At 44.1% G+C, this 26,446-nt stretch overlaps 1 protein-coding gene across 3 annotated transcripts; it reads left to right on the top strand.

Moving 5' to 3' along the window:
* The first annotated feature begins 397 nt into the window (after positions 1 to 397).
* Positions 398 to 25,972, top strand: LOC139371065 (scm-like with four MBT domains protein 1). 3 transcript variants are annotated; one of them, XM_071111112.1, is made up of 21 exons: positions 398 to 499; positions 3,472 to 3,568; positions 3,641 to 3,732; positions 3,879 to 4,122; positions 6,934 to 7,022; positions 7,170 to 7,422; positions 7,632 to 7,726; positions 7,795 to 7,896; positions 8,598 to 8,757; positions 17,019 to 17,101; positions 17,195 to 17,321; positions 17,540 to 17,653; positions 17,765 to 17,807; positions 17,952 to 18,013; positions 18,092 to 18,231; positions 19,792 to 19,901; positions 20,319 to 20,494; positions 20,679 to 20,842; positions 22,322 to 22,528; positions 22,630 to 22,758; positions 22,871 to 25,972. In XM_071111112.1, the coding sequence occupies exons 2-21, from the start codon at positions 3,544 to 3,546 to the stop codon at positions 23,009 to 23,011; spliced, it is 2,556 nt and encodes an 851-aa protein (XP_070967213.1). In that variant the 5' UTR covers positions 398 to 499; positions 3,472 to 3,543; the 3' UTR covers positions 23,012 to 25,972. The 3 variants fall into 3 exon arrangements, with proteins under 3 accessions (XP_070967213.1, XP_070967214.1, XP_070967215.1); XM_071111113.1 differs by having other exon boundaries at positions 17,201 to 17,321; positions 22,871 to 24,206; XM_071111114.1 differs by having other exon boundaries at positions 408 to 488; positions 17,201 to 17,321; positions 22,871 to 24,394.
* Positions 25,973 to 26,446: the final 474 nt, after the last annotated feature.

Below are 26,446 nucleotides of genomic sequence, written 5' to 3'. Positions count from 1 at the left end.
CTTGGTTTCTTCCTAGGTTCTGGCCTTTCTAGGGAGTTTTTCCTAGCCACCGTGCTTCTACACCTGCATTGCTTGCTGTTTGGGGTCTTGGGCTGGGTTTATGTACAGCACATTGTGACATCGGCTGATGTAGAAAGGGCTTTATAAATACATTTGATTGCATGGCTCACGACGATAGCCTGTGTAGGCCTATTTTATTTTGCTTATCCTTGACCGCGTGTCTTTGTTTTTGAATTGATTTAGATATGCTGTTGTAATTTAAACAAAGACATCACAAAGTTTGGGGCAGAGTATGTTCATATTTTTCCTCTAATCGCTGAATTATATGACCAAGTCCATCGGTGCGGGACGCCTTTTCCTCTTGACAGCCCCAGTTTGAGAAAGTGAATGATCGAGCATGCGCAGTTGAGGTTTGTAACAAGGAAGCAGAGAACAAGAGAGGCTTGCGAGGGAGATGTTTTAAATTTACTTGGAAAAACTAGGAAACGGTGAGATTCACGTAAGTTTATAAAATACTTAGCTAATATTTACAATGTACTAACGGGCAAACGTATTTTCAGCTGCCTTAGTGGCTCACGTGTGTTTTTTCCTGGTGTAAAAGAAGCTGTGTTGTGCTCTATTGAGTACGCAGCGCCATACTAATACTTGACATTTCAGCTGCAAACTTGCTCGTGGACAGTGGGAACGGTGTGCAAGCTTCGCGCACCCGATCATTTTCATTGCACAGATTGATATCCACGATCAACATCGCAAAACCGCCAGAGTCACGCCTGGTTGTGTTATTCTCTTTTCAATGTTGTGAATTCAATTTTGATCACGACCACAATATAGAATTTAAAGTTGAGCTGGGCGCATGACGCTTTTGCCTGCAATATTGTGTCAACAGATTGTCATATTGCTGATGCTGACACAACCTTTCCCTGAAAAGTCTGACAATTTTTTTTTGTAGTCAATATGTTTTATTTCATGGTTGTTTAGCTTGCGATGTATCATTGCAAGCGTCTAATGTAACATTGTAAAATAATATACCGTGTAGCCGATTACACCGTTCCACGCTATTCTGTGGCAAAATGTGACCTATACTGTTTATTGCAACCTAACATAAACAAAGTATCAACATATGTGTAGGCAGGCTTTAGCATTTTTGTTCTGGTTTTGCCACGCCATGGTCAACCTACCCCTTTTCTGAGATGGGACGTCGTTAACCTACTGGCGGGAACACCTGTCACTGCAGGCTCCTATATATATATATATATAGCATACTCATATATATATAGTGCAGTTTATAACCTAAAAAGTGCACACTCATCGTTTGATATCACTGCTTTGTCACATTGACGTTATCGGAGGATATCAGGCAGGGATTTCTCAGGATGAGTTCAGTTAATGACTTCTTAAATGAATAAAGATGTCAACAACTCATAGGCTGATTGAAGGCTGTGTGTGTGGTAGGAATGGGTCTAGGCCAGATAGCCTGCTTTAAGCAGGGCTCTAATCCTTCCTGAGACTGATCACCCTTGACAGAGAAGGGAGAGAGATGGACAGTCTATTGAATTGAAAGAAAGCTTAAAGGCAGGGCCGGTCCTTGACGTTGAAAAGACGTCTAAAATATTTTCCAGTTTAGGTTCTGAATTATGGGGGGAAAGTAAGTATTTTCCAGGACGTTGAAAAAGCATAAAAAACATAGAAAAATACATATATTCCGGATGTTGAAGTCCGGTTCATTTTTGGTTATGAATGAAAGTTTAAAATACATGTTTCCCGTATGTTGAAAATACCTATTTTCCAGACTTTTAAAATATATATTTTCCGCACGTTGAAATCCGGACCCGACCAAAAATCAATGTCCGTTGATGTTGAAATCAAGGCTGGTCTGGACCACACCAAATCTGAAGCAAACATAAACATAGATGATTGGTTTTTGGTCCGGACCAAATATGAACCAATGTCCGTGGAAATCAAGACCGGTACAGACTGCAACAAAAAAAACGACCTCCAAAAGGCGACGGCTAAGTGGTAAGCCTACAGTTTGTAAAACACCAAAAAAATACGTCGGTTCCTGTTTATTTGGGTGTGGCCTACCATGTCTGCCCGCAATGGAATTTTATGAATGCCCATCCATGTGGTAGACCCACCATTTGTAAAACAGGCCGTTGCATTGGCTTTATTAGTCCTTATTCCTGTGTTAAATCAATTTGACTATTTTAAGCTCTGAATATCAGCTACCCAACTTTTTAGGAGTTATGGTGAGCCTATTTGCAATGTGTTTACACAGCAGGACATGCAGAAGTATATTATTTTTTCGCATGATCAGCTTGTCAAAAATGTACAAATACAAACTTGAAACCACTGATCATGACAATGGGGTGAAACTCCTGAACAGCTGTGAATGGCCATTCCATATTGTCCGTTTTACTTTGATCTGGCCTGCTTTTAGGATATGTTTGTTAGCATATCTTTTATTTGATTGGGTAGCATTTAGGTTAGGCTATTTGATTGGAGAAACCTGCATGATGTAAAAAGTGTCAGTCTCAATACATTCATACAGTCTATCTCCAGCCTGTAGGCTACAGAAAAGGCCATAAACTTTCCCGTAGCACTCGCTAGCACGTGCTCCAGCAAGTATATTTCACTGGCCAATTCCTCTTTGGCTGCCTTTCCTTCCAGTTCTCTGCTGCCAATGACTGGAACGAATTGCAAAAATCACTGAAGCTGGAGACTCGTATCTCCCTCTCTAACTTTAAGCACCAGCTGTCAGAGCAGCTCACAGATCACTGCACCTGTACATAGCCCATCTGTAAATAGCCCATCCAACTACCTCATCCCCATACTGTTATTTTTTTTCTCTCCTTTGCCCCCCAGTATCTCTACTTGCACATTCATCTTCTGCACATCAATCACTCCAGTGTTTTAATTGCTAAATTGTAATTATTTTGCCACTATGGCCTATTTATTGCCTTACCTCCCTTATCTTACCTCATTTGCACACACTGTATATAGACTTTTCTATTGTGTTATTGACTGTACGTTTGTTTATTCCATGTGTAACTCTGTTGTTTGTGTCACACTGCTTTGCTTTATCTTGGCCAGGTCACAGTTGGAAATGAGAACTTGTTCTCAACTAGCCTACCTGGTTAAATAAAAGTGAAATACAATGTTGGGGTAGAGCACCGCAGCGATGTGTCTCCAACAGCACCCTGAAGGGGCACGCTGGAAATGGACAAGCAACATATTTTGCACCCCAGCCTTTGACAAAGTGGGCACTGCTTATCACAGGGCGGCATCAATGCTCACCTAAAAAGGCCATATGCCACAAGTTGAGAGAAATTGTCATTGTTTTGGGGCAGAATTATGTTTTGTTGTTGGATGTGCGTCTTGGTCAGTTTAGCTCAGAAAATGCCACCCTTGTCAATCTGCCGCCATAGGCAGATGCCTAATGTTTATTTAATGTCGTCTTTGTATCTTTTTCAGTTGGATCTAAAGTGGTTTTAGCTACTGCTAATACAGTCTTCTGGGTGGTGTTGGGAACACAGTGGGGGCATCATGAACTCCGAGGCACAGGAATCTGGTGAGTCTCACAATGGTTCAATGGCAGTGGTGTATTTTTCTGTCTTTATAAATTAGTTTGTGTGTCTTTCAGCAGGGGGCTCTGACCTTGAGTCTGACTTCAACTGGGATGAATATCTGGAGGAGAATGGAGTATTGGCTGTTCCACATCATGCCTTCAAACATGTATGTCTTATTTCACTGCATCAGGGCCCATTTGTAGATATGGTACTCATAGTTAGGGCCCAGAGTTTTTCCTGGTCAGGGCCCTATTTATTCTATATCCACTCACACGTTAATTATAGTTGTCTTTCCCCTTCCCTCCCTGTCAGGTGGACCGTAGCCTGCAGACAGGGCTGGCCCCAGGGATGATGCTGGAGGTGTCTGTGCGTTCAGAGCCTGACCAACCCTACTGGGTAGCTACCATCATCACTGCCTGTGGCCAACTGCTGCTGCTGCGCTATGAGGGTTACCACGACGACCGACGAGCAGACTTCTGGTCTGACATCATGACCTCTGACCTACACCCTCTGGGGTGGGGTAGGCAGCAGGGGCGACCAATGAGACCACCCAATGGTGAGGGGGTGACATATACGTTTGTGTTGCTGTAGACCGGTTGGGCCCTGTGCTCAAATAAATGTATTGGAATACACAGTTTTTCATATACAGTTGAAGTCGGAAGTTTACTTACACCTTAGCCAAATGCATTTAAACTCAGTTTTTCACAATTCCTGACATTTAATCCAAGTAGAAATTACCTGTTTTAGGCCAGTTGGCATCACCACTTTATTTTAAGAATGTGAAATGTCAGAATAATAGTAGAGAGAATAATTTATTTATTTCATCACATTCCCAGTGGGTCAGAAGTTTACATACACTCAATTAGTATTTGGTAGCATTGCCTTTAAATTGTTTAACTTGGGTCAAACGTTTCAGGTAGCCTTCCACAAGCTTCCCACAATACGTTGGGTGAATTTTGCCCCATTCCTCCTGACAGAGCTGGTGTAACAGTCAGGTTTGTAGGCCTCCTTGCTCGCACACGCTTTTTCAGTTCTGCCCATAAATGTTTCATAGGATGAGGTCAGGGATGGCCACTCCAATACTTTGCCTTTGTTGTCCTTAATCCTTTTTTCCACAACTTTGGAAGTATGCTTGGGGTCATTGTCCATTTGGAAGATCCATTTGTGACCAAGCTTTAACCTCTTGAAGCTAGGGGGCACTTTTTATTTTTGGAAAAATAACGTTCCCAAAGTAAACGGCCTATTTGTCAGGACCAGATGCTAGAATATGCATATAATTGACAGCTTAGGATATAAAACACTCTAAAGATTCCAAAACTGTAAAAATATTGTCTGGGAGTATAACAGAACTGATATTGCAGGCAAAAGCCTGATAAAAATCCAATCAGGAAGTTACTCTTATTTTGAAAGCTCTGTGTTCCTATGCATCCCTATTGACCATTGAAAGGGATATCAACCAGATTCCTTTTCTATGGTTTCCCTAAGGTGTCTACAGCCTTTAGACATAGTTTCAGGCCTTTATTTTGAAGAATGAGCGTGAACGACCACATTACATAAGTGGTCAGGTGGGGGCTCTCAGAGTGATTATTGCGCAAAAAGAGAGATGCAGCCATTGTTCCTCCCGGTCCTAGTGAAAAGCCAACTGTCCCGGTTGATATATTATCGAATAGATATTTGAAAAATACCTTGAGGATTGATTATAAAAAACGTTTGACATGTTTCTGTCGACATTATGGATATAATTTGGAATTTTTGTCTGCGTTGTCGTAACCGCTAATTCTGGTGGATTCCTGGGCATAACGCACCAAACTAACGGAGGTATTTGGATATAAAAAATATCTTTATGGAACAAAAGGAGCATTTGCTGTCTAACTGTCTAACTCGTCTCGTGAGTGAAAACATCCGAAGATCATCAAAGGTAAACGATTAATTTGATTGCTTTTCTGATTATCGTGACCATTTTCCTGATGCTAGGTGTACGTAATGCTATGCTAGGCTATCGATAAACTTACACATGCTTGTATTGCTTTCGCTGTAAAGCATGATTTCAAAATCTGAAACGACAGGTTAATTAACAAAAGGCTGAGCTGTGTTTCGCTATATTTCACTTGTGATATCATGAATATGAATATTTTCTAGTAATATTTTTTGACTGTTGCGCTATGCTATTCAGCGTTGCTGATGACAAATATACCGGATCCGGGATGGGTAGTTCTAAGAGGTTTTTAACTTCCTGATGTCTTGAGATGTTGCTTCAATATAATATCCCCATAATTTTCCTTCCTCATGTTGCCATCTATTTTGTGAAGTGCACCAGTCCCTCCTTTAGCAAAGCACCCCCACAACATGATGCTGCCACCCCCGTGCTTCACGGTTGGGATGGTGTTCTTCGGCTTGCAAGCATCTCCCTTTTTACTCCAAACATAACGATGGTCATTATGGCCAAACAGTTCTATTTTTGTTTCATCAGACCAGAGGACATTTCTCCAAAAAGTACGATCTTTGTCCCCATGTGCAGTTGCAAACCGTAGTCTGGCTTTTTTATCGCGGTTTTGGAGCAGTGGCTTCTTCCTTGCTGAGCGGCCTTTCAGGTTATGTCAATATTTGACTTGTTTTACTGTGGAAGTGGATACTTTTGTACTTGTTTCCTCCAGCATCTCCACAAGGTCCCTTGCTGTTATTCTGGGATTGATTTGCAGTTTTCGCACCAAAGTACGTTCATCTCTAGGAGACAGAACGTGTCTCCTTCCAGAGCGGTATGATGGCTGTGTGGTCCTGTGATGTTTAGAATTGTGTGCTACAGATGAGCGTGGTACCTTCAGGCATTTGGAAATTGCTCCCAAGGATGAACCAGATTGTGGAGGTCTACAATTTATCTTCTGAGGTCTTGGCTGATTTCTTTTGTTTTTCCCATGATGTCAAGCAAATCGGCACTGAGTTGGAAGGTAGGCCTTGAAATACATCCACAGGTACACCTCCAATTGACTCAAATTATGTCAATTAGCCTATCAGAAGCTTCTAAAGCCATGACATAATTTTCTGGAATTTTCCAAGATGTTTAAAGGCACAGTCAACTTAGTGTATGTAAACTTCTGACCCACTGGAATTGTGATACAGTGAATTATAAATGAAATAATCTCTCTGTAAACAATTGTTGGAAAAATTACCTGTGTTTCATGCACAAAGTAGATGTCCTAACCGACTTGCCAAAACTATAGTTTGTTAACAAGAAATTTGTGGAGTGGTTGAAAAACGAGTTTTAATGACTCCAACCTAAGTGTACAGTATGGGAACTTCTGACTTCAACTGTATACAATAATTAACAGCTTAAAGATGCACACAATTTCTGAATGTGATGTGGGTCCAGGTGTCCGTGAGAAACATGGTGACTGGGAGGCTGTCCTAGAGGAGGCTCTGGCTCAGGGAGGGAGTGCACCAGCACACCTGCTGCAGGGGGTGAGTCTGGGAGAGGGAGGAGTGGGGACACCAGGACCATAACTATAGCTAGGACCTATTCATCATCACCTCTCATGTCAGAAAAGCTTGATTATTTTTTTACATTTTCAGTATTTTTTTTAAATAAAAAAATGTCAACATGTCCAGGCTCAGGCAGGGGGAGACCCAGCAGACTTGTTTCCCATGGGGTGGTGTGTGGAGCTGCAGGACAGTATGGACCCAGGGGTGGCCTGGGGGGCGCAGGTGGAGGACAACATAGGGGGCCGTCTGTGTCTGCGCTACGCTGGGACAGAGGGGCTCACCCAGTCACTGGCCAGGCGATGGGTATTCTACCTGGACCCCCTCCTGCACCCACCTGGCTGGGCTGAGGAGAACAGCTGCTCTCTCACCCCACCTGCTGGTAAGGAACAGAACTGCCTCTGCACCTTGTGGTGCACCTTGTGATGCTTTTGACCAACCCTGGTCCTTGAATAAGGTGTATTAATGCTGGGCTGGTTGCCTGCTGACCACTGTTGCCTGCTGACCACTGCTTGTGTTTGTTTGGATGCTTTGTGTGTGTTTAAGTATTAATGAGAGTTACTTAGTGATAATGTCACTGTTGTGTTTCAGTACTTTGTGGTTTGCGCAGTGAAGCAGAGTGGGAGGAGGTGAGAAAGACCATCAGACAGCCTAAAGAAGAAGCCTTCAATCGAGACTTCTTTAAGGTATGCTTTACATCTCCCTCTCTCTGCCCTCTCTGTCTCCCTCTGACATATCTTCTGTGTGTTTGTAGGACAGGCCAGTCCTCTCTCCTCACTGCTTCTCTGAGGGGATGAAGTTGGAGGCGGTGAACCCCGCTGCCCCCTTCAACATCAGCCCAGCTACTGTTACCAAGGTAACGCCCCCATGTCACCAACAGACGTTAAACACTTTTTTGCATTGAAGTGTGTAGACTACCACTGTAAGCAGTAGGCCTACTGTAGACAATGTTTCAGAATTTGTGGCAGTGCAGCATATTTAGGTTTGGGGAAAAGTATATACAAAATATTATTGATTTATCAAACAATCTTTTTACAGGTCTTCTTCAATTTCCAATTGGTTTTGTCTTTCTGACATGTTCAGACACAGCAAAAGAAAACATTCTGCCAACCTCTCCAAAGACAATTGATTAAGTTCGCCTTGCATTGCTATTTCCTTAGAAACTGTCTTGGCCTAATTACAATACTTCCAAAGTATACAGCAAATAAGGGCATTATTGTCACCATAGAAGGGGAATGATGGGCAGTTTTCATGTGGAGTTATAATGCTCGTTCATGCGTACACAGTTTCCCCACAGGTCTGATTTATAACGGGAAACGTGTGGTGTGCTCCCAAGTTTATAAATCTCAATATTTTTGTGCGTGCACAGTCTTTTCAGAAGTGGCACACAGCTATTTAGTGTTACATTTACACAATGGTTATAAATGATGTCACCACAGTAACACCCCCACCGCACCCACACAGCTTCTTCCGTGTTTATCAATTACGTATAGTGTGTGATAGGTTGCACCTAGTTGTATGGGGCTGCATCAGTGATGTCATCATTGTGTTCCCCAGGTGTTGAGTGAACAGTACTTCCTGGTGCAGATGGACAGTCTACAGGGAGACAGTGAGGGGGCGGGGCCTGGCTCATCATTCCTCTGTCACCATGGAAGCACTGAAATCTTCCCTGTCCAGTGGAGCCTTAAAAATGGGGTACCCCTCAGTCCCCCTCCAGGTGAGGCAGAATAAACCAGAGGTGTGGACTCGAGTCACATGACTTGATAGAAAATAAAATAACTTCAGACTTGGAGCATCAAGACTCGTGACTCGATTTTGACTTGAGACTGAACTTATCTGGCCAGGGTTTTGTTACTAATTTTGTGGCAGAGAGTCTCCGGATATTCAATGCCTGCTTTTTATTTTATTTTTACCCATCTAGCAATAGGTGCTCTTTGTTGCGAGGCATTGGAAAACCTTCCTGGTCTTTGTGGTTGAATATGTGTTTGAAAATCACTGATCGACTGAAGGACCTTACAATTATCTGTATGTGTGGGGTACAGAGATGAGATAGTCATTCAAAAATCATGTTAAACAGTATTATTGCATACATACAGAGTGAGTCCATGCAGCTTTTTAAATGTATTTATTAGGCAAGTCATTTAAGAACAAATTCTTATTTACAATGAAGGCCTACCCCAGGCTAAACCAGGACTACGCTGGGCCAATTGTGTGCTGCCCTATGGGACTCCCAATCACGGCCCGGGTGTGATACTGCCTGGATTCGAACCGGGTACCTTAGACTGCTGCGCCACTTGGGAGCCCGTTATGTGACTTGTTAAGCAAATGTTTATTCCTGAACGTATTAAGGCTTGCCATAACAAAGGTGTTGAATACTTATTGGCTCAAGACATTTCAGCGTTTAATTTTTAATTCATTTGCCAAAATGTCTAAACGTAATTACACTTTGACAGTACGGGGTATTGTGTGTGTAGGCCAGAGACACAATCTCAATTTAATCCATTTTAAATTCAGGATGTAACACAGCAAAGTGGGAAACTGTCGAGGGGTGTGAATACTTTCTGAAGGCACTGTACAGCCTACCATTTGGATTTTATATTTATTCCTTTGTTTATTCAATCTGGCCACTAACATAGACCTACGGCATTGCACAAAATTCTTCTTTCAAAAACATCTCATCTGTGCTTCAGAACCAAAAAGTGGCGCATCTTGACTGTTGACCAGTCATCAGCATTGGTGCGCAAAGACGGGCTCACATCCAGATTAATGACCAGACAAGACGGCACTTTAATTTTCTCAGGTTTTTCCTGGCACTTTTTTTTCTTCATATAAAATACCATTTAGCAATCTGCTACTCACGCATCTTTACCAGAACAAAAGACTAGCTGGATATTTCAGATGGGACTAGTTTGGATGGGTTAGTTATATAGCTCAGTGGTGGGTAGGACTTCTGGCTACAGATAGTTCTAACCTCAATACTCATGGGATGAAGATGCAACATATTCTGGCTAACTAATTATGATATTTGTGAGGAAGAAAAAGTCTACAGACAAACCATGCTTTCCAACCGATCCTGCAACCTCCGCTGGATACAGGCACGATATCCCAGGTGGATATTGAATGCTAACATGAAGGACTTTCAGCTCCAAGTGCAGGTGTCTTGTGCTTTTGAAAACGCAGCACCGTTTATATCTGAAATGACAAGCGACATCTGTTAGTGTTCAAATACTGGAGAGTTGAGACCAAATCACGGACGCTGGACAGAGTGGATTTCAGTTGTAACGAAAGACAGTTTTAATGAGTCAGAGATATCTTGTCCCGCAGTTTTACGTGCACGGACCTAGTTCACATAACTCGGCAAGGAGCCAGGTGAAAAAGAGGCCTATACAATGGTTACATACATTTTTATACATAGAATAAAGTAGGTGGAGTCTTGTCGTTTCGGTCTTCTTGACTGGTCGGAGGGTTGGAGGCGGGCCTTGCTCTAGCCAGAGCGGGCCCCATTGGTGCACAGCAAAAGTTCTTTGCTCTTGGGACCGGCCAGTTAGAGGGAGATGAGATGTGTGTTTATATAAGGAAGAGGGGGTCAGTCTTCTGGCTGGGTGTATGTGTTCTTACGACGGAATGTCTTTGTTTATATGAGCTATGTGTATGAATATTTATATAACAAATCCCCCTCTTCACGTCTATTAGACGTGAACTATAGCAGAAAGGTGGCGGTTGCAATCGTGGGTATACATAAGGTGGTGCTCCTAACCTTGTCTGATTTGCATGGTGGGTCTGTAGGTGTAGTGCTACGTTTGGGACGGGAGTGATTGGAGGGAGTGATATCAGGAAAGGAGTTAGGGACATGTGTAGGGGTTGGTGTATGTGATGTGGCAGGGTGAAATAGTTGTTCAATTAACCATGTGAAAGTCCTAGGGTTACTCCAAATATCAGTATGAATATCACAAATAAGGGACCAGATATCCCCAGCCTCACCCAGAGAGGGAGAAATTTCCCTCTAACTGGGCGAGGTTCCCTTCTCAGGGGAGGCGGAGTTTGATGCCGCATCACCTGAGGAAGGAGTGTCTTCATTTGGAATTGAATTTAGGCCGCTCAAATCAGCTCTGACTTCAGTCAGTGTTCTAGAAGGAATTGGGGCTGGGGTGCAATGTGTAAGGCGGTGTCAAGGTGTGCCTGATTTACCTTTGACCTGGACTGAGTGTGAAGTAACCTCCTTCACTTCGTACGGTCCAGTCCACCTGGGTTCCAGCCACTTTCTCTTGTGGACTGTAACCTTCACCCCGTCACCAACCTTTACCTTCAGTAGTGGCGTGTCCCCCGGCAGCTCCCCCTCCTGGACCTTGTGAACCTGGGTAGAGAGTGCTGCAGAGAGAACCGTCAGTTTTTTCACATAATTAGACATTACAATTTGTTGTACATCAAGGGCGGGCATATGACCTCCCTCCCTTGGTGGACCATGCATGACTCTACCAGTCATTATCCCAAAGCTATCTTAGCTTTTGGTTTGACGTTCCACCAGATTTTGGGATTGGGGCCTGTACACAGATCCAAATCTGTGGGTTATGCCAAATCTTTCTTCCACCTGTCTCAGGTGTTTGTTAAATGTGAGCCATTTGTCAAATTTGATTTGTCTTGGGATGCCATACCTGGGTATTAGTTTGGTTTGTAGCCACTTAAAGACTGACCTAGCATCCTCCCCTTTTGTTATTATTGCCTCTACCCATTTGGAGAACCTATCTACTATGACTAGGAGATAGAGTTTGCCTTTAGATAAATTTTCGGGGCCCATGTCGGTGTAGTCTATACTAATATCCTGAAAACATGCATTAGGTATTACGTATGAGCCCATTGGTGTTTGATATGGTTTCTTTGGGTTGTGTCTGTCACAACCATTGCATTCGTCACAAAATAAATCATCGTCATAAAATAAGTCAGTCATATTTTTTATGTGAGGGTGCCACCAGATGTGCGAGGCCTTTTTGGAGGGTCTTTAGTTTGCCTTCGTGTGTGGGGCCATGTGTTTCTCATAAAAGTTCTGGGTCCATCAGTGTGGCCTGCTTCATGGGCATGGGCTGAGTCTGTATAGATATTCAGTCTTTCCTTTTCCTCTGATGAGGACCTGCGTCAATCCGATGATTTCAGCTAATTTGGCCGATGCTGGTTGAGGGTTGATGGCTGATTGAAGGGTGACATGTGAACCGTCTGGGAGTTGCTGTTTCCTTCTTCTGCCGTGGGTGGTGGGCATTTTTATGACCAGGGGATGGTGCTCCCAGTCATTCCCTGGAACTGCGGTTGGTTGTATGCGGGTTGCTGATGCATGGGTGTGGGTCCTGGTTGCTGATGTTCGTACTGTTGAGGTCTATTTCCACCCCTTTCCTTCCCATATGGACCTCTCGTAGAGTTCCACTGGCGTTGTTGTGGTGTGAGTGGGTATGGACACTCTCGTGAGTAGTGCCCTGGAGTTCTACAGTTGAAACAAACCCCTCTTTTTGGATGGCCTGGTATCCATTGCGGCTGGTATGCAAATTGTGGTTGCGGGGGATACCAAGGCCCCGGGTTGGCTGGTTGAGGACCGGCCTGCTGTTGAATCATCTGGGAGATAGTCTGGGCCACTATTTGAGAGATGTCTGTTTTGGTGCCCGTCTCCTTCGTTTCTTCCGCCACCATCTGTTTCTTAGGTTTTTCTCCTTGTTGTGCTTCCTTCAATTGGAGTTTCAGGAGTTGTACCTGGAGGGACTGCACCTGGCTCTCAGCACCCCCTCTTTCCTTGTTGTGCTGGGTCACATGGTGGTGCACATGAGTGTTGAATTGGGTCAGAGGAAGTGCAAACAACCCTACCGTTCCTCTGAGTTTGGTTTTAACATCTCCGGGACACCCGTTGACCACCATTTCCTTCCACATGCTGAGTGTGGTATCAGTGTGATCGAATGGTTCTTCGTGGACCGATCTCCATGTGGTCTTAGCCCTGTCCAGGTATGCTGCAGGTTGCTCACCTGGGTTGATTGTAAAGGAGGATAAGGTGGCATGGTTTCTTTCTGTAGGGTATGCTCTCCGTAGAACTTCCCATAATCTGGTACGGAAGTGGTCTATGGGCAGTGTTGGGGCCCGCCATCCAAGGTCAGCTGCTGTCATGAGGGCCTCCATGGTTCCGTGGTCGGTGGCTCTTGCTAGAAGTGCTTTCATATCTCCTAGGCAGAGTTGCAGGCCTGACGTAAGTGTCTGCAGTTGAAGTAGCCACGCTGAAGCTCCTCCATGTAGGCTAGGCATCTGTCCCATCAGTGTTGTTAAATCAGTCATTTTCCAGGGCTGGTACTCCACAGTGTGTGCATCACCTGGTGTCGGTCGCAGGGGGTACTGTCCTGCCATCTCCTGCTCTCGCTCTCTTCTATCAGCAATTCTGGAGGACCGACGGAGTGTTTCGGACCCCATTGATTCGGTAACTTTGGTTACTGTTCCTCTCATTATGCCTTCCACACGGTAGGCTCCCTCTCTGTTGTTATCTTGGTTAGCTATTAGCTCCCTGAGTTCCTTAGCTCGAGCTATTGATGATTTCAGCAGCTCCTGCATCTTAGTCACGTTTGGAGCTCCCATCGGAGCTGGGGTGAGCACCATGTCAATTTCTTCTTCGTTTTCGATATCCATGTTCTGATGACAGTCCTCCCTATCCGTCTGATAGAAGTGGTTTGAATCTAATCTTGTTTGTAGGTGTCCTCTGGTTTCAGAGGTGAGCGAGTTCACAGAGGAGCATTGCGGCCTCCGTTCCTGGGGGAGGTCTCCTGCTCCTGGAATCCCAGTTTCGAACTGTTCACATACCATATGGCCAGCCGTTATCCCCAGGGTAATTTCCCCTTTTAACTCCCCTTGGTCTATTCTCAGAACTGGAGCCTGTATTGTGGGAGGTGCCCTGGGCAGGAATGGGTTGTGTGACGGGCTCCGGTGATTTTGTCCCTTTGAGTATGGCGGGGGCTGAACTGCCTCCATTGTCAATTGTGGATATAGTGAGGGAGAAACGGCCACAGGGGGAGCCGTGGGCAAGTTCTCAGGCGGAGCTTTAACATCCCCCGACGCCACAATAGCCACGCCCATCATGTCTGGTGTGTTTTTGGGCAGCACCCTCCTACTCTCCTGTATGGCCCATGTACCTATCTTGAGCTCCCCCTCTGCTCTCTCTCTCTCTCTTGTACCTACTTTTTTGAACCTGTGTATGTTGTTTCTCTCCGCCTCACTCGCTTTTGCATGCTCTACTGCGTCCTCTAATTCTGTCTGCATATCTTGGAGTTTCGCCCCTGTAGGTGGTCCTCCGCTAAAATAACCTGCTTGTGTCCATCTTATCCGTAATCCTTTCCACACTTTCTCCACTTTCCCATACTGTTTTTTACCTCCCGCTCTATCAATCATACTCTGATCTAAATAATCATTGAATTTTAGTTTGGGCGTGGTAGCTGCAGACATTTTATCTAGTTCGTCTGATAATGTGTATAATGCGTTATTTAGGTATATTCAATCCTTACTATGTGGTGTTTATTTCTATCGTTGTATGCTTAGCCTGTCCCTGGTCGAGACAAAGGGGGTTATCAGTATGTGACGCCCGCCACGTGTGTATTTCACCGGTATTTTATTTGAATTTGTTCAGCGATTCGTTTAGGTATTTTCTATAAATGATTCTGCGATTTCCTTTTGGAACAATATATCAGTGAATATATGCGGTTCTATAACAATTTTCAGAGTAATTCTAGCTCTTTAGGAAATATAGATAGAATTTCTAGACAACTAAGAGTTGTTCAGTGAATTATTTAAATACTTTCTGTAAACAATTCAGTAAATTCCTTTATGAACTTATATCAGTAAATTCGAGCGATTCTATAGCAATTGTCAGAATAATTCTATATATTTAGGAAATATGGATAGAATAGAAAAACCCCAAAATCAGTGTGTAGCTTTTAGCGTCTGTAAAACAAAGTCTGTACTAAGCTCGGCGGCTTATTTAAATACTTTCTAGAAACAATTCAGTAAGTTCCTTTATGAACTTATATCAGTAAATTCCAGCGATTCTATAGCAATTGTCAGAATAATTTTAAACTTTAGGCAATATCAACAGGAATGAAAAAAAACGAAAATCAGTATTCCGGCCCGGCTGCTGTCAATCAAAATTGCACGGCCATTCGATACTAATGTGGCTTTGTCTACCAGCACGTGTGCATAATAGCCCAGTTACGTATCCCAACCTACTCCGCGACAAACGTTTCTTTCAATTTAATTTCCCCCATCTCCAAATCATGGAATGTCAACTCTGGTTCATCTTATGTTTATTGTTTGATGTGCAATAGCCACATCATTCCCGATCTCTGTCTAGTGGAAGGCCAAACTTACATATCCTATATCTATTCGACTACACCTCTAACATAACCAATTAAACAGTTTACAACTCATTCAATAGGATCTTTTACATGCAGATTCAGTCGATCTATTAATTAACTAAATCTCTAAACACAACCAATTAAACAGTTTAGAACTTATTCAATAGGAACTTTTACGTGCATACTACACTTCTAAACACAACCAATTAAACAGTAAGCACTTATTTAATAGGAACTTTTACATGCATACTACACTTCTAATAATAGGCCAATTGATAAAAAATAAAAATACAAATAAAAAATAAAAACGAGCAAAACAAGATCTCCCCGATCAATGTCTTAGGTTCTTATGTAAAAAATTTGGGCACCGATTCATACTCACGTCCAGTACTTTCTGATCAAAATTTGGTTTAGACTATAATACAATATGCAGATTTCGATATAACGGGCTCTGCTCACCTTTATATAGAGCGCTCCGATCAGATTTCCTGAGGCAAGATGAATGGCTGGGGAAGTCACTCTTCCGTCTGATTTTTTAGCCGTGATCAGTCTCGTCCTCTCACACTAACTTATAATAGATCGAATTCAAGAACAACCAAACTCTGCTACCAATTTTGTTAGTGTTCAAATACTGGAGAGTTGAGACCAAATCACGGACGCTGGACAGAGTGGATTTCAGTTGTAACGAAAGACAGTTTTAATGAGTCAGAGATATCTTGTCCCGCAGTTTTACGTGCACGGACCTAGTTCACATAACTCGGCAAGGAGCCAGGTGAAAAAGAGGCCTATACAATGGTTACATACATTTTTATACATAGAATAAAGTAGGTGGAGTCTTGTCGTTTCGGTCTTCTTGACTGGTCGGAGGGTTGGAGGCGGGCCTTGCTCTAGCCAGAGCGGGCCCCATTGGTGCACAGCAAAAGTTCTTTGCTCTTGGGACCGGCCAGTTAGAGGGAGATGAGATGTGTGTTTATATAAGGAAGAGGGGGTCAGTCTTCTGGCTGGGTGTATGTGTTCTTACGACGGAATGTCTTTGTTTATATGAGCTATGTGTATGAATATTTATATAACACATCTGAACAGAAATTGTGTACACGTGCGTGCGCGGGGCTTTGAAACACTCCGTTTGAGAACCACTAAGCTAGCGAACAGATGGCTGATTTCCTGACCAGCTGAAGGATCGGGTGCAGCACAAACTGCACTTTGTAGGGAGAGCGGTTTGCCATAAATAAATATGCAGCTCCAAAAATAGTTTGGTGATCAAGAATATTAACGGTTTACTTTGCAAGCTCACCAGTAATGGGGCATCAATCAACAATGACTAACATATGTCTGCTGGTCTTTTGGTATGTCAAAATTGCTTGAAATTGATCAATGAAAAGGGCTGCCTGGTAGCTTAAACATTTTTTTTTAATAAAGGTTTGTTTTTTACTTGTGACTTGACTTGCCCTTAGAATGCACAACTTGGACTTGACTCGGCCGGTTCTCGACTTGAGACTCGGACCTTGTGACTTAATAATAGTGACTTGGTCCCACCTGTGGAATACTCATCTCATGCACTGTACTGCAGTTACCAGTGAAATTGTACTGTGTTCCTGGGTATGTGGGTGTGTAGGTTACCAGGGTCAGGACTTTGACTGGGCGTATTACCTGAAACAGTGTGGCGCAGAGGGAGCGCCAGAGAGCTGTTTTCCTGTGGTGAGACATGCACACACACACACACACACACACACACACACACACACACACATATATTATACCACTGACTGATGACAGGTGTTTTTCCTCCAGGAGCAGAGTGATCATGACTTTGTTGAGTTCATGAGGCTGGAGGCGGTGAATCCCATCTCTCCTAAATACATCCACATGGCAACTGTAACCAGGGTCAGAGGTCAGCACATCTGGCTAGGTCTAGAAGGTGAGAACAGAACAGCTGTAGAAGGGAGAGAAAGTGCTGGGTTGGAGAGATGTAAGGGTTTTGGGGGAAGGATGTTGATCTTGTGAATATTATCACTACGACCAAGTCAGTTTTGGGTGGTAATTTCAGCTACCTGAATTCTCAGTGTTCTATTTACATAGTGTTTACGTGTTCAGCCACTCATAACCTCCTCCCTTTGCTCTGTGTGTTCTCTCCAGGGTTGAAGCAGACTCTGCCTGACGTCATCACGCATGTGGACTCCCTGGACATCTTTCCAGTCAGCTGGTGTGAGAGTAACGGCTACCCCCTCCAACACCCCTCCAAAGCTACAGGTCAGGCTCCAAACAAGACCCTCCTGTCCATTTTGGGGATTGGTCTCTGTCAGTGTTTCATCTGTCGGTCACTGTTAAATGTAGTTTGACTTTTGACCTCTTCTGTTGCAGCTCCGAGGAAGAGCTGTGTGGCCGTGGTGCAACCAGAGAAGCAGTGAGTTTTTGCAGACTGCACATTACTGAGAGAGAGTGGGAATCTAAATGAAAAAGCTGAACCTATTCCTCTACTCTTACCCAACTTTGACTTGTCAGTTTTCATTTCTAACTGTATGTGTATTTGGGTTTGATCCGATGGCAGATCTCAACTTAAAGCCACGCCCCATGCAGCGAGGCAGCAGGATCTGAGCCAATCAGAGAGCGGTGAGTGTAATTCCTTGTGAAAAATAATTTGTGCAAAAATAATGCGTATGAGAATCTCACGTCTGTGTCTGTCAGCAGCTCAGGGGAACGGAAAGTACAGCTGCCCAAAGATCTTCTTCAACCACCTCTGTTTCTCTGGCCCCTACCTGAACAAGGGCCGCATCGCAGAGCTGCCCCAGAGCATCGGCCCCGGCAACTGTGTCCTGGTGCTGAAAGAGGTGAGTGAGACAGCAGCACACATCTACAAGCTCCTCTCAATCTAAAAATATCAGGCCAATATCCAATCTCCCCTTCCTCTCCAAGGTTTTAGAAAAAGTGGCTGCTGTACAGCTCCAGGACCATCTCAGTCTGAACAACAGTATTTGAGAAGTTCCAGTCAGGTTTCTGGCCGGACCACAGCACTGAAACGGCCCTACTCAGGGTCACCAACGACCTGCTGGTGAAGGCTCCCCCTGTCCCCTGATCCCCCTGGACTTGAGTGCAGGATTTGACACTGTCGCCCACCCCATCCTACTTGAATGCTTCCTGGACGCCACCGGACTGTCTGGACCAGCTCTGAGCTGGTTCCACTCCTACCTCTCACAGGACTGAGTATGTGTTGCTAGGTGGGCCCAGGTCCCGGACCCACCACGTCACCTGCGGTGTACCACAAGGATCTGTTCTTGGACGCATCCTGTTCGTCCTGTACATGTTCCCCCTCGTGTCATTACCCGGCATGGAATCCCATTCCCTGTTATGCTGATGAACACATGCCTTGAGTAGATGGATGAAGGAAAACGTCCTTCAACTGAACAGCAGCAAAACCGAGGCCCGACATGTTGGCACCCCGCTCCAGGTCCAGCACTCACCAATAACACCTCAACATTGCAGGACAGCACATCCCTCTCTCTCCCTCAGTTTCCAATCTGGGTGTAAAGCTTGATTTCTCCCTGACCTTTGACAGCCACGTAAAGCGTCATTCTATCACCTCAAGAACATTGCCCAACTCCGTCCCACCCTCACTCAGTCTGATGCAGAGAAGCTCATCCATGCCTTTATCTCCTCAGGGCTGGACTACTGCAACACACTCTTCATCAGGAGCCCTGGCAGGAGTCTTCAGAAGCCCCAATACATCCTGTACAGTGCTGCCAGGATCCTGGTCAGTGTGTGGAAACACCATCACATCACCCCCATCATGGCATCTCTGCACTCGCTCCCCGTCTCATTCCGTATTGACTTTCCGGTGTATTCGTGGCAATACCCCTCCTTATCTCAAAGAACTGCTCTCCCTCCAAAACCTCACCCGCACCCTCAGGTCAAGCCATAGCCTGCTCCTACACGCCCCCAGGATGAATCTCCTTTCCTTGGGGGATTAGGCTTTCATCTCGACCTCCCCCAGCCTCTATAATGCCCTCCCGGACCACCTGTAGGCACACTTTAAAAGGGGCCTAAAGAACTTTCTCTTTAGGAAGAATTTCAGTTGATAGCTGTGCTTCTTGGTGTCCGTGTCTCTTGTAGCGTCAGCTGTGTTCTTTGTCAGTTTCCCTGTCTAGTTGTGTCTGTTTTTTTAATTCATTTGGTTCATTTAAAAAAAATGTTATGCACTTTTAGATTATTCTGTAAAATGAAAAGCGCTTTACAAATGTAATGAATTATTAACACATGCGCGCTCCTGTAGATGACTTCTCACTGATATCACCATACAGATACATGATCCACTCTAGTGTCCTGTTTAATTCTGTGCTGTATCCTACAGTGTGTACTTCTAACCCCCCGTATCCTCCTGCCCTGTGGTCCAGGTGTTGACGCTGCTGATCAGCTCGGCCTACAAGCCCAGCCGGGTGCTGAGGGAGCTGCAGCAGGACCCAGAGCTGAGGTGGCACGGCCAGGGAGAGACTCTCAAGGCCAAGTCAGTCTACCCAACCAATAGACAGACCACAGTATACACCATAACAGCACTAAAATGATAGTGATACCATGACGGTTTAGATTGTACAGTATTAGGATAAAATGAGAAACGGTACGCGCACTAATCCGAACAGAGTTTTCTGTACGAGGTAGATTTGCTCTGTTCTGGGTCACTATGTAATCACCATAACACCACTGTATATCAATTCAAATTGTATTGGTCACATTTAGCAGATGTTATTGTGGGTGTAGCGAAATGCTTGTATATGGTAGTAGTCACGTGACACTGAGGATATGCGTTCTCTCTGCTCCATGAACATCATACTGGATGCAGGAACTGGGAGAGATGCTCTCTGCCACATTGGTCTCTGACAGACCGTATTAATGTACCTATCCTGCTCTGGATGGTGGTGTGTAGGTACAAAGGGAAGAGTTACCGGGCCACTGTGGGGATTTCCCGTACGGCTGACCAGGTGACTGAGTTCTGCAGGAAGACATGTGTGAGGCTGGAGTGCTGCCCTAACCTGATCACACCTCACATGGTGCTGGAACACTGCTCAGAGAACTGTTCCCTGCTCACCAAGACTAAAAACAGTACGTGCTACCTTACACACACACACACACACACACACACACACACGTATGCATGTATAGACAGACACACACCGATTTGTATTCACAATGTACTTATCAATATTTAGCTATACAGTCATGAATACCACTCCTGTTATTATTTTTCTAAGATAGTTTCCTTGGTGTCTGTCTATGTACTCTATAGCTCATTACTACAGTAAGAAGAAGACCAAGCGCATTGGCCGTCCCCCTGGCGGTCACACTAACCTGGATATCAGCACCAAAGAGGGGAGCAGGAGGAAGAAGAGGAAGCTGTGCAAAAAACGCCTGTTTACCTCTGTGGACAGCACCCCTGCTTGCTCCCCACTGGTACTGCATATACTGACATTCAACACATTAAAGTAACTGTTCAGTGAAAATCTCACTTTGAAAAGATTATATTCTGTTGACCAGTGGCGTTGATGCTGTTTAATGTTTTTTTCATGCCCCTTTTTTTCCATTACAGCATATTGGCTGACTGTCATTCATATTCCATTCACCCAGTTCAGCGATCGGTTTAGGCTACTACATGATACTCTAATTTTCCCTATACCCATCATGAGGTTGCTACAACCTTGCCTATGAATGAAAGTTTACAACGTAGGCGCACACAGGTCGAGAGACAAATTTAAGGTGACATTAAATACTGCCTTGCACACTCTTGCCTGCATCTAGCTGATATAGGGTGTAATTGTTAGTCCAACAGTTGCAAACAAGTTTCTGTTGGACAAATCCAGGTTTGTTTATACCTGTTTCGTTCTGTGTGCTTCTGTTTGAGAAACGTTTTTACAACAGAATTGGCGGAATGAATACATCCCTGATCACACGTGAACACAGTTCACTTTCATAGCAGCCACGTTGTATTCCTTCTCACTTCTAGGCGCTTTCCTCCTCTCACCTTGTCCTTTTGCTTGTGGACTTCATTGCGCAACACATCAGCTGTATGTGACCAGGCGAGAACCTTTCCAAGCCAAACCATATTAGAACCGCTGCACACAGCCTACATTGTTGTCACCATACTAGCTAGTAACTAGCTAAGTAACGTCATAATCAACATAGCTAATGACACATTAGTAAACCCACTACAATCATGCAGTAATGTTAGTGTACAGTCATTAAGCAGTTTAGCAGTTACACCAGCGGGCCCCGATGGCAATAAATCAGTAAAACCAAAAGCTTTCCTTGACTTGGAAGAGTTCCAGTGTTGTATTGGATAGTCATAGCATCCCTCTCTTTGAGCCTGGTGTTTGAGTAGGCTAAACTAGCTAGCTGCATTTGCTAGCTAAGTAAGTGAAACTTAAATATATTTTTTTATTGAAATATCTCTCTCGCCATCTCTTGCTTCTCCTTCATTTTTGAAGAAATTAATTTGTTCAAAACTCTTTCTCTTTGAGTCAACTACTCACCACATTTTATGCAGTGCTAGCTAGCTGTAGCTTGTGCTTTCAGTACAAGATTCATTCTCTGATCTTTTGATTGGGTGAATAACATGTCAGTTCATGCTGTAAGAGTTCTGATAGGTTGGAGGACATCCTCTGGAAGTTGTCATAATTACTGTGTAAGTCTATGGAAGGGGGTGAGAACCATGGGCTTCCTAGGTTTTGTAACTGTCCTAGCTGTACATTTTTGGAAGGGAAGCTAGAAGTTTAGTTTCCCTCAACCACTGGTCCAAGGTCAGAGATTTTTGAATAGTTAAGGTTAGGATTTGGGGTAGGACGCAGTGCAATCTGATTCTACATCTGATTTTATGGGCAACTTTTATATGTAAAGTAATCAAACTCATAACTGTACTCTTTCTTTGCACCCCAGGGTAGTGGAGAGGAGGAGGAGGACCTGGATGAGGACTACTCTCTGAGTGAGGAGGATTCGGGCTCAGAGCAGCAGGGTGACTCTGAGGTGTTAGAGAGGGAGTCCCAGCCCGCCTCTCCCCGTCCCACACCTCCAGAACCTCGCCCTCGGGAAGGACCCCAATTAACCTCCTACTCAGATGATGATAACCAGCCCCCCTCACCTACGGTAGTGGCTGTTGCATAATTACACACACACACACACACACACACACACACTGATCCTAGAACTATATATGTGGAACTCCTTGTTTTTGTGTTCTGTCTCAGAGTGGGCGGGTGGAGGTGCAGGAGAAGCTGCATCTGGACAGTAGTCCTCTGGGCTGGAGCATCACTGACGTGACTCACTTCATCAGAACCACTGACTGTTCCCCGCTGGCGCGCATATTCAGGGACCAAGTAGGAGTGACACACACACACACACACACTTCGGTGTGGAGAAGGCCATACACATGTGTACACACATACACACGCACAGTGCACTGAGCCATGTTGTTGTGTGTGTTGACAGGAGATAGATGGTCAGGCCCTGCTGTTGCTGAGCCTGCCCACAGTACAGGAGTGTATGGGGCTGAAGCTGGGCCCTGCCATCAAACTGTGTCACCTTATAGAGAGGATCAAACTGGCCTTTTACCAGCACTTTGCCAGCTGATGAGTGTGTGTGTGTCTGTGCGCATGCATTATGTACACTGTTGTTTTCAATTATGTGTATAAACCCTGGATGACTGATAGGGGGTGTTGTATTGAAGCCACCCCACAGCTATCTCTGTACATCTCCACTGTAAAAAAGATGTTGGAAGCTATAGAATCATTTTTGACATGTGGCCAATACATAGCATCAGCAATCCAGGGTTTATATACATCATCGGTTGTTATGTACATTATAATGTACATTATATGCTGCTCCAGGATGGACACAGCTTATAGCCTCAGCTGTTCACCCCTGGAATATGTGACTGAATTCTGTATCTTTCAGGGATTTCATGTTTGTTTATCATTTGTTTGTACACAGTGGATGGGAATTGAACAAAGTCATGATGGAATTATTTTCCATCCATTCATCACTTAAGCCTTTGGTTGAAATGAAAACCCAAGGTAAAGCATATAAACAAAATAGATCCGGATACCTGTTTAGGTACTAGTTTACCTTTTATTAATGCAAAGCCCCCTCATTGTGAAACCCTAGACATGTTGAATCTGTATAATGTGAATAACAGCACCTTATGTGGGGAGACATATTTGCACTATCATCACCAGGTTTTTACATCGGTCTACAAGGTTAGGGTAATCAATTTCACTGACTTCAGACTTTTGGGGCCGGTTTTCCACACAGATTAAGCCTGGTCCTGGACTAAAAACCATCTTCAGTGGAGATTCTCCATTGAAAATGGTTCTTAGTCCAGGAATAGTCTTAATCTATCTCTGTGAAATTAATCTTAAATGCATCCTATTAGATTCTCAATGGGTTAGGCAGTTTCTCAATGGGTTAGGCTGTTTCTCAATGGGTTAGGCTGTTTCTCAATGGGTTAGGCAGTTTCTCAATGGGTTAGGCTGTTTCTCAATGTGTTAGGCTGTTCTTTACCTTTTTGTCTATGATGACTATGATCACTTTAGTTGTTTACTATAGTAAGTCAGTCACTAGTTATGGGTGTTCATGGAGTGGTCGACAGGGTTATAAAATGGTCCTGACAATTATGGACGTCTCCGATCAAAAAGTATTTTATTATTGAGGACCTGTTTGGCCTCATTTTACCTCTTGTATATTGCAGCTTGATCAAAGTATAAACTGAACCATTTAAGTATTTGTAAAGATTGAATGTCAACTATGTTTAAAAGTGTTTTGCAGATTGCTTTGAGTAAAACATTTATTGATTTATATAAAATAATGTAGGATAATATAAAATAATGTAGGATAGGGGGGGGGTGACACATCTCCGTTGCCATGTAAGTGACTTGTTTGCCCATTGAATGACTGTCGAGTGTTGAACGTAACCATTAGATTGGTCCCTTCAGTTGTTACTGTTGAGGACAGAAAGATGCGTCTTGATCTCATTTCATTTTTGGCCTAGTGACAAGTAGAGGACGAGGAGGGCCATGAAAGAATGTGATCATAGTGGAGGAGTTGAGTTTTAGACTTTGATTTGTGATATTTTATTAGTCTGTGAAGAGTTACTTTAAAAGAATGCAAGACCATTCCAACTGTAGACAAGATCACGTTATTCACTCCCCAATGATCATCCCCACATGCTTCACTGTGGGGATAGGGTTCTTGGGGTGATGAGGTGTTGGGTTTGCGCCAGACATTGTTTTCCTTGATGGTCAAAAAGCTCAGTTTTAGTTTCATCTGACCGGAGTACCATTCTTCCATACGTTTGCAGAGTCTCCCACGTGCCTTTTGGCGAACACCAAATGTTTGCTTATTTACTTCAATCTCCGCTGTGGAGGTTTGCAGCTCCTTCAGTGTTATCTTTGGTCTCTTTGTTGCCTCTCGGATTAATGCTCTTCTTGGCTGGTCCGTGAGTGTTGGTGGGCGGCACTCTCTTGGCAGGTTTGTTGTGGTGCCATATTCTTTCCATTTTTTTAAATAATGGATTTAATAGTGCTCTGTGGGATGTTCAAAGTTGTGGATATTTTTCTATAACTCAACCCTGATCTGTACTTCTCCAACTTTGTCCCTGACCTGTTTGGAGAGCTCCTTGGTCTTCATGGTGCTGTTTGCTTAGTGGATTTGCAGACTCTGGGGCCTTTCAGAACAGCTGTGTGTGTGTGTGTATATATATATGACATTGCGCACAGGTGTACTTTAACTATGAGACTTCTGAAGGTAATTGGTTGCATCATATCTTATTTAGGGGCTTCATAGCAAAGGGGGTGAATACATATGCATGCACCACATTCCCATTTTAAAAATTTTTTTGACACAAGTACTTTTTTTCACTTCACCAATTTGGAAATATGTCCATTACATGAAATCCAAACAAATCTATTTAAATTACAGGTTGTAATGCAACAAAAAAGGAATTACACCAAGGGGGATGAATACTTTTCAAATCAAATGTATTTATAAAGCCCTTCTTACAGCTGATATATCAAAGTGCTGTACAGAAACCCAGCCTAAAACCCCAAACAGCAAGCAATGCAGGTGTAGAAGCACAGTGGCTAGAAACTCCCTAGAAAGGCCAGAACCTAGGAAGAAACCTAGAGAGGAGCCAGGCTACGAGGGTTCACCAGTCCTCTTCTGGCTGTGCGGGATGGAGATTATAACAGAACATGGCCGAGATGTTCAAATGTTCATAGATGACCAGCAGGATCAAATAATAATCGCATTGGTTGTCGAGGGTGTAACAGGTCAGCACCTCAGGAGTAAATGTCAGTTGGCTTTTCATAGCCGATCATTCAGAGTATCTCTACCGCTCCTGCTGTCTCTAGAGAGTTGAAAACAGCAGGTCTGGGACAGGTAGCACGTCCGGTGAACAGGTTAGGATTCCATAGCCACAGTTGAAACTGGAGCAGCGGCACAACCAGGTGGACTGGGTACAGCAAGGAGTCATCATGCCAGGTAGTTCTGAGGCATGGTCCTAGGGCTCAGGTCCTCCGAGAGAGAAAAAAGAAAGCGAATTAGAGCGAGCATACTTAAATTCACACAGGACACCGGATAAGAAAGGAGAAGTACTCCAGATATAACAGACTGACCCTAGCCCCCCGACACAAACTACTGCAGCATAAATACTGGAGGCTGAGACGGGAGGGGTCAGGAGACACTGTGGCCCCATCCGATGATACCCCAGGACAGGGCCAAACGGGCAGGATATAGCCACTTTGCCAAAGCACAGCCCCCACACCACCAGAGGGATATCTTCAACCACCAATTTACCACCCTGAGTCGAGGCCAAGTATAGATGACGCTTGGCATACATGACGCTTGGCATTCAGGCAAAAGAGTTCAATTTTGGTGTCATCAGACCAGAAAATCTTGTTTCTCATGAGTTATAATGAGTTCGGTGCCCAAACTCCAAGCAGGCTGTTATTTGCTTTTACTGAGGAGTGGCTTCCATCTGGACACTACCATAAAGGCCTGATTGGTGGA

The sequence above is a fragment of the Oncorhynchus clarkii genome, chromosome 17, assembly GCF_045791955.1.
Source record: "Oncorhynchus clarkii lewisi isolate Uvic-CL-2024 chromosome 17, UVic_Ocla_1.0, whole genome shotgun sequence".
NCBI classification, from domain to species: domain Eukaryota; kingdom Metazoa; phylum Chordata; class Actinopteri; order Salmoniformes; family Salmonidae; genus Oncorhynchus; species Oncorhynchus clarkii.
This window is presented reverse-complemented; position numbering and strand designations above follow the sequence as displayed.